This window comes from Cimex lectularius, unplaced genomic scaffold (assembly GCF_000648675.2).
Source record: "Cimex lectularius strain Harlan isolate CLEC.00 unplaced genomic scaffold, Clec_2.1 scaffold94, whole genome shotgun sequence".
Lineage (NCBI taxonomy): Eukaryota > Metazoa > Arthropoda > Insecta > Hemiptera > Cimicidae > Cimex > Cimex lectularius.
Genome location: NW_019392668.1, coordinates 1,196,903 through 1,206,216, shown reverse-complemented (window position 1 = coordinate 1,206,216; position 9,314 = coordinate 1,196,903). Strand labels below are relative to the sequence as shown.

The following is a 9,314-nucleotide window of genomic DNA, read 5'->3' as shown; positions in this document are numbered from 1 at the left end:
TATAATAAATATAAATCAGGGGGTAAACCCAGCAGTTGTGAATTGTTAATGGAGGTGAAATGTAACTTTAATTATTATAGTTTGAGCCAGAAAATTTGCAGGAGCGTCAAATAAACATGTAGTGGGCACAATTTTTTTCTCGTAGGTCTCGGGCCGAGGATTTCATGGGTGATCGTTACTTGCGCAAGATAAATGCATGTAATAGCCCTGGACGGTAAATTGGTAAAAGATAATTTGCGGTGTCCAATGGAGTGAAGGTAACCTGGATGGAAAGAAGCTGGTGGGAGTGCTGCCGTTGCGGATTTGAGGGAAGGAGGACCAATGGGCTGGGAGATGGGTGGGTCGGCCGGCCGGAGGAAGGGGCGAAGCCGTCGATCCAGTGTAGGGCGAGTCGCCTCGTGCGCGTGATGTGTGATGACTTCCGACTCGAAGAAAAGGAGGCGAGACGTTTCTGCTGCAGGCGGCGAGCTGTGGTGGACGGAACGGGTCGTCACGGAAGCCCAGGCGGAACACCCGGGCGAACTGGTGAGGACGGGCAGCCCGTACTTCCTCTGCTCGGCACTGCCGTCCCACTGGAGGTCCAACAAGACGCTGCCCGTCGGCTTCAAAGTAGTCGCCCTCGGCGAGGTGATGGACGGGACGGTCGTCACCGTCAGGGCGGGCAACGACGAGAACTACTGCGCCGAGCTGAGGAACTGCACCGCAGTCATGAAGAACCAAGTGGCCAAATTCAACGATCTCAGGTTCGTCGGACGGAGCGGAAGGGGTCAGTATCGTTACGAATCCATCTCCTTCTCATTTTATCCATCACCTGAGCCTCTTACAAGTAAAAAGAAATGAAATAGTCCAACACTTTCTAATAGATTATACATGGAAAGTATGTCGAAACGAATCGAAACGCGTGTGCAATACCGGTTGATAAACACCTTACTCTCTTACATTTCGACATGGCATTATCACCCCAATACATGAGGCAATAGACGCAGATCAAGCCACATCACAATACATACAGGGTAGGTTAAGTGACTCACTATTTTGAAATGAAGGCAAAAATTTTTTTTTTAAACAGGTATTTCATGGTGTCTGAGTACTTTATTTTGGTTAATACATATTGATTTTTTTCTCCAAATATTGCAGATGCCAAACATGCATGTTTTTTTCTTCTTTTTTTTTTTTTCAAAATGGACCCTATGACTTTTTCCACAATTTTTGTAGTGTTTAGACCCCTGAAAACCAAAAAAACGAATTTTTTAAATCGGACATTCCTTTCAAAATGTACTCCCAATTTTGCGTGAAAAATAAGCTGCTCCCCTAAAAACGTTAAAAACAGAAACACTTTTTTATTTATTTCTAAATTACCAATAAAAATGTATTAATAAATAAATTAAAAAGCTATCGACTATTGCGTCTGTCGGTAGTTCTGTAATGAAAGGTGGGAAAAATGTAATAAGTAACCTTCGGCTTAAAACCAACGACAATCCTTGCCAACAGGTTGTAATAAAATTGTTCTTGAAAAAAGGGTTAAATATAGAAACTATACTATCATGTATTGATAATATTGTTGTTGTTTTATTCTATAGGGTGTAGTCAAAATTTATTTTTTACCTTGATCCACTCTATTCCATGGACGTAGACAACCAAAACACTTTCATAACAAGTAGTCTTTATTTTATTTAATTTTTCTTAATTAAGCCTTTATTTTTAACTTAAAATTGAGACATTTTTAAGCAGGTGTGGTGTTATAGGGGAGGCCTTATTTTTCGCACGAAATTGAGAATAAATTTTGAAAAACAAGTTCGATTCAAAAAATTCTTTATATTTTATGTCTTCAGAAGACTAGACACTATTAAAAAAATATGGATTAAAGGAATACGGTCCCATTAAAAACAAAAGTTGGTTGGTGTAGTCTGCAATATTTCAAGAAACATCTGTATTAGCCAAAATAAAGCTCCCCAGAAACCATGAAATTGTATTGTTTAATTTGTCTTCATTCAAAAAATGAAAATAACCGATCATTTCATGAAAATATCTTTATAAAGAAGAATATAAACATGTATAAAAATGGGAGAGCTAAAGAGAACAAAAATTCTATAAACTTAAACTTTCAAACAATTGGAGGGACTTAATTAAAATCGTATAATGGGCAAAATATATGGAAAGTATTCTTGAAAAATCTTATGTAAACTTCGTTGTGCTGGGTAGATTATCTTTTTCATAAACCGTTTTAACACTTTTTTTGTAAAAATCTTGGATAGATTAATAACGTACTTTTCAAAAAATATATATAAATATAACAGAGGGTTTATATCATTCCATGAATAAATAGTTCATAATAAAGTCGTCCACAAGCTCAAAGCCATCAATAGTTTTAGTTTGGTAGTTTCCAAACATTTTGGTCTATTAGAAGTGTTTTGGCATTTAACTGACTCCAGTGTTGGCCTGTATGTGCCCCTGCCTCTCCCTGCGTGTATCCTTGATACCATCACTGAAGATGGCGAAAGGCCTAAAGACATCCGGCAGATCTGTCAGACCAAAACTATCGGAAACGACATGAGGGCTCTTCCCGTAGACCACGAAGAAATGTCACTAAGTCTGGTTATTTTGGCTTGAATGATCCAAATATCATTGTGTACCGGCAATGATTCATTACATATTAACTTTTTCTTTTATTAATCATCTTTTTTTTAAATTGAGATCGTGATAACTTTTCTTCGTCACTTAACGTGTAACGATATACGTACTTCTTGTGATTCCCTGAATCCGATACCGGACTTCGTCCGGGATACACGTTTCGTCTCGGTATCCCGGCTTTGGCTTCACCGATGGGGAATTTTTTTTTTAAAGAAAGATCAAGATTTTCTTACGTTGAGTGTTGTAGGGAAGTTATTAGGGCCATTGCATTGGCAAATTAGAAAATGTATAGATAACTGAAAATTGTGAACACTTTAATAATAAATTCACTAATTTCGTGGTCCGCTTGACCAATTAATACATTACAATTAATTAAGGTTTTTAGTTGAGATGAAAATAAGTTAATGGCACGAGCGGGATTCGAAACCACGATCTTCGGCTAGATACGCCGCTGCTCTACCACTTGAGCTATTAGTGACCTCGATCCACTCGGACATCAACTTCCTATCTCAACCCCACCTTATGAGTTTTCCGTCCTTTTTGCCATTTTTCAATGTCGTGTAATCTGATTGGATTCTCGACGACAAATGAAATGGCCACGGAGAGCTTTAGTGAAGTATACTTCATTTTAAATCATCAAATTCACTAATTTCGTGGTCCGCTTGACCTATTAATATATTACCATTAATTAAGTTTTTTAGTTGAGATAAAAAAATCAATGGCACAGGCGGGATTCGAACCCACGATCTTCGGCTAGATACGTAAGATAAATTCAAAACGTGGTGTTGAGATGGGAAGCTAGTGTGCTAGGGTTCGAATCCCGCTCGTGCCATTGACTTTTTTATCTCAACTAAAAACCTTAATTAGTTGTAATATATTAATTGGTCAAGCGGACCACGAAATTAGTGAATTTAATGATTAAAATGAAGTACACTTCACTAAAGCAATCCGTGGCCATTTCATTTGTCGTCGTAGAGCAGCGGCGTATCTAGCCGAAGATCGTGGGTTCGAATCCCGCTCGTGCCATTAACTTTTTTTCATCTCAACTAAAAACCTTAATTAATTGTAATTTAATAATAAAACTATTGATGTTATACATAAGCTCAAATCTGCTTATATATGTACATTTATACACTGATAGGGAAAAATAAAGTGGACGCCCTGGATGGTTTTTAGTAAATACTTGCAATCGCTATAATTTTGATGTTTTGTTGTTTACTTCATGTTTTTAAATAAAATATAAGATATAGCTAAATAAAAACTTAAACTGAATCGAGTTGATGACCGCTTACATTCGACGTGGCGTCTATTTTATGAAGTTTTGAATTTAGTGCTGCGGAATGTTTTCATATTTCTCCCACAGCGCCATTCCTAATACCTGCAAATTCTCTAGCATCACCGGGCGACTTTTTATCTACTTTGACAACTCGTTCCAAAGGGATAGGGTTTATGTAGGGACTGCAATGCTGGCCACAACAAACATTGCATTGAACCTCGTTACAAATAGATACCAACGATCCTGTGTGGGCCTTGCATTGCCATCCATAAAAATAAAACCCTCGCTAATTACAACTTCTTCTGATAACACAACTTCAATGTATCACGGAGCTCTTTGGGAACCATCGATAAAGATCAAGCGAATGTCCATAGAAATACCTGCCCAAACCATAACACCACCATCTCCATAGCTTCTCCGGATTGAAAATGTTGCGAGGATTTACGGGTCTCCTGTTCTACTCCAACCCTCTCTCTCTCGGCCCTTCAGAAAACCTCAACCAAACAAAACCTTGACTCATCCGAAAATAAGATTTTAGTCTAATCTTGCTCAGGTCAATCTTGCGAAACTTAACCGAGATGTTCTGTAACTTGTCAGAAGTTCTGGACCAGTGAGAGGCCTTCTCGCATGTAATCCAGCTTCTGAAATCTTCGCCTTGCAGTGCGTGAACTGATATTAAGATTTCTAACTTGTTGAAGTGACTGCTTGATTTCAACGGAAGTAGAATGTCGATGACGGAGTATATTTGAAACAATAAAAGGATTATTTCTCTGAGATGTGACACGATGGCGACCATGCCTTCTTGAGTAACCTCCAATATCTAGTTTGCAATGGAAGACCTTTCGGACAGTTGTTCTGGGAATGTTAAGCACCCTGTCCATATACCCTTGACTTCTTCCATCTTTCAACAATTCTACCGGAATCTGCATCACTTAAAACCATCACTCAAACAAATTTGAAACTTAAAAATGGTACAACTTAAAAAAGTTAAACTACCGAAACGTAGAAAGAAATTTTACAGAAAAACCAACAAAGAAGAGATTGACTATTAAACGATTTATTTACAAAATCCAATTGTAAAAACAAGTGGGAGATTTTATCGGTGTTTTAACCGCTAATCCTTTAAAGCAGACCAAATTTTTTTGTAAGATGATCAGGAGGACCTTTTTGCCTCTCAGTGTATATATATATATATATATATATATATACACGTGTGCAGAGTTGAGCCTATCATTATTTGTGGTCCACCGGCAATTCCAGCTTCTTTAATTTACATCTTCCTGGTTGTTGACAATCGTCGGTCTTAGGTGGTCGGTGTTCAGCCGATGAGGTTGGACTTCCTGGGCTATCAACAGCTATGTCTTTCAGCACCCGACGCACACAGTTCCTAGATCCAAACTACACAGGCCCTCATTCATTATTAAATACATTGTTTACATACAATTCACTCAAATAGGGAGGTGAAGTACTCGATATTTCTCCATCATCCTCTCACACTACACTTTACGCTAATAAATACATTCACTTCCAACAGACGCTGTAAACACAAAACCTTTTTTTCACTGTGTACAATGAAACAGCCCTGTTTCCTCCAAAAATCAGAACTTGAGACCCAGATAAGGCCATGCCCAAGCACGATTCTCATATAACAAACTACTGAGTTGTCCGTTAAACCGGGAGTTCAAAATCGAAAAATCGGAAAAAACATACTTTTACGAAATTTTTTAGACTTTTGATATTTCCTTAATTTTATAAAGTTTTTCTAGATATTTTGACCAAATTTAACAAGATTGACGAAATTTAGTTTATTCGTTCGTGTACAATATATTTATCGTTCTAAACTTAGCTTGACTCAAAACTGTCATACTCAGTATACATATATTTTAAAAAAATCATTGATCCTTGGTAATAAATTTTTGTTAGAATCAATAGTATTTTTCCCCATTACAGGATCCCATATTCGGCCGGGTAATCGTTCGGCCAGATCTCACAAAACCGATCGTGACCACTTCCCCGTCATAAGCCGCAGGAAGTGGTCGGTCCGAACGCTACCGCTTACATAAAAGTGTCAATCACGTTCTAAAACCATTCTTAAAGCTGCAACCAACTAGAAACACTTCTGTATGAGTACATTTTCCCCGTTGACTTCCTTTTAATTCGCATTCCACGATTTTTAAAAAAGTCAAAATATATCAAGGATATGACACGTCCATTTATCGATTATCACTAATCGAGTGAATTGTAAATCTTAAATTTATGTTTTTGAAAGTTTTCCTCTGGAGAACTTCGGGATGAGCATGCTGTTTCGTAACATTTTCTTCTTCCTCTTCCTTTGTTTTTTTGCTTTCTTTTTATATCCAAAGTTGGTGATAAAATGTTGAACTCATAAAACATCCATTATCCAAGATCAGACATTCCATTTATTTATTACTTTTGCTATAAACTTAGGCCCATTCTGGTCAGCCTTTTGAGTTTTTTTATGATTTCAACAACACCAACTATGAATGCAATTTGATAGGTTCCGGTCATGTTTGTCTGCCTATCGTTTTGGCATTTAGTTACCTTTAGTGGTAGCTTTATGTGCCTGCTTGTACGTACTTATATCCTTGAAGTGTGAGATGTGAAGATGGGCAAACCAAAATTGACGGAAACGACCGAACTGTATGTTCACCACTCCTGAGATCTCAAGAGAAAATCTTGTCAGTCAAACGTTTAGGCATTCCGTTAAGTTATGGAGTACAGTTATAAAATATGTACTATATAAAAATACAACCGATGATATAATTGTTAACTATGCGGGGTGTCCGCCTGCCTCTGCCTGCTTATATCCTTGACGCCACCATAGGATAGTCCAAAACAGCGAGTAAAATGACAGTAGCATGTGTCTTTTTGAATCCGAATATTGTACTCAGTTATTAAAAACATTGCCATGTTGCTTGAATTAATAATTTACGGCCGACGCGAAAACTTTACTAAATAAAATTCAATAATTAAATTCAGAGGGGTTATCCTTAGACCGGAAATAGAATAACTCATAAATAAATATTGGGTTGTCCGGAAAATAATGCAGGATTTTAAGTTTTCATTAAAATAAATCTATATAAAATATTCTGTTTACGTTTACAGGATTACTCATTTGTATGAATGTCANCGGAATTAATAAGTTACCAACACGTTGGGAGAAATGTATTGAGAGTATGGGAAATTATTTTGATTAAAGAACATTGCTTTAAAGTAACTAGTTTCTTTTTTTTTGTTTAATACCAAAATCCTGCATTATTTTCCGGACAACCCAATAGAAGCTATAAATAGAAGATATAAATCTAACATCTTTTCCCTAAATAATTGTAAGGCGCATATCTTTTGAATTTTGTTGGAGAGAGGGTGGTCATTGTGTAACTCGAAGTTATATAAATGTTATGATAGTAATATTATACATTTACACAGTGCATTGAACTTATGTAAAAAGAAAATCAATCAATCAAGTAGGAATCAAATTACCATCGTTTCTCTCCTTTGATTTAGGATAAGTTATACTCGACAAAATAACCTTTAATTTGACGTATCGGAGCTGTATGAAAATTCATATTAGCAAGCGATAATATTGTGGTTGTGATGTATGTTGAAACTGGGAAAGTAGGTCGAGATTAAAATTATTTATTGTAGAATAGTGAGCGATCAATGTTCAGCTGTGCCACTTCCAATTATTTATTGTGCATTTATATGCTCATTAATTCTCAACGTTTACAAATACTTGCGGTATGGTTTGATATTATATTTTCCCTGAATTTATTACTGTTCTGGGGAAATTTTGTGGCAATAACTTTTACGAATAGTTTCTCCACAGTAGGAACAAGCACAGTTTTGGATTTTTTTCCGGAAAAACATTGCAATAGGTGAATAAACATGTGATTTCCGAATGCATATGCATTCATTACAACAAGTGTGTATTTTATATTTTGTGCTTTTTATTTAAAAAAATATTATTTGTAAAAAGGAGTTTCGTTCAATTACAATGATTGGACCGATACATACTTCATTTAGATTTGACAGATTCATAGTTTGATATTTCTACATCCAAAATTTATTAGTAATTAACGCTTTAAATGCGTTTAAAAAATAAAAATAGGATACTATCAAAAAGAGCCACACTAGAGCTTTATTTATTGTTAAGAAAAGTGTAAAGTACATGACTTTTTTTTCGTGCCCTAGGACAATTCACTTCCTTCAGCCAGTAAGCCACGGGGAACCAACTTTATTTTTTCTCTTATTTTACTGTTGTAACATAAAAGCAAAGTTAAATATTAATTGAATTTCAGCTTATGCGAAAATTATATATTATGTGGGTTTTCAGAAAAGGCAGAATAAAAAACTTTTTATTTTTATTAAGTATGATTCGAAAGGTATTTTTCGCATAAAATATATTATTATTTTAATAGGTTGGACCGTTAAGCCGACCTGTCGATGAACAATTTTTTTATATATAATGTAATATATAAATTCTTTTTTTCAATTAATTAAGGTTTTGGTTGAGGTCAAAAAGTCAGTGTCACAAGTGGGATTCGAACCCACGACTTTCGGCTAAATACGCCGCTGCTCTAACCACCTGAGCTATCGTGAGTTCGATCCACTCGGACACTAACCTCCCAGCTCAACCTCACCTTTTGGATTTTCCCTCCTTTTGGATACCTTCCGAGTGGATCGAAGTCATCATAGCTCAAGTGGTAGAGCAGCGGCGTATTTAGCCGAAGGTCGTGGGTTCGAATTCCGCTTGTGACACTTACTTTTTTATCTCAACCAAAACCTTAATTAATGAAAAAAAGAATTTATTTGGTCAAGCGGACCACGAAACCTAATAAAATGTAATATATAAAGTTTTTATAAATTTTAAAAGTGCTTTCCATTTTAATAAAATGATACCAGATAGTGAAAAATTCATCGATTCGTTCCGGAGATACTGGAGTTTTTCTTCAAATCGATAATTTCAATTTATCATGTCACTGGTTTAAAAAAGGAGAAAATTAAAAATATAATTTAATCAAATATAAAAATTTAATTTGTTTTGACTTTTTAAAATCTAATTTTACACAACAATTACCATTTCAGAGAAAGGTTGCTCGATGTGTCGCACATAATAGAGGCGTGTCATGTCTTGGCTTCATACAGAAAGCGTGTAGGCATGCCGCCGGACTTAAGAAGAGTTCTTGAACACGGTAGCGAGTTTCAGAGTCCCCTGTTCCGCTTTTTAGGGGAAATTGGGTTTTTTTATTGTATATAATATGTCTTATGTGTTGTGTCTATATGCTTTGTCTTAGTTCATGTATTTATTAGCGTGAATGGCGAGGGGTGAGGGTGAAATATAACATCATCATCGCCCCTCGAACGTTAAGAGCGTATGAGTGTGTGT

At 36.2% G+C, this 9,314-nt stretch overlaps 1 protein-coding gene across 1 annotated transcript in view; it reads left to right on the top strand.

The window, feature by feature from the left end:
* Window positions 1-393: 393 nt before the first annotated feature.
* The window catches only part of LOC106670230 (protein lozenge), a 56,913-nt gene continuing 47,992 nt past the window's right edge, over window positions 394-9,314 (top strand). Inside the window, exon 1 of the mRNA XM_014400368.2 lies at window positions 394-766. Within this exon, the coding sequence (XP_014255854.1) occupies window positions 415-766 (352 nt within the window). The 5' untranslated portion in view covers window positions 394-414. The remainder of the gene's footprint in view (window positions 767-9,314) is intronic.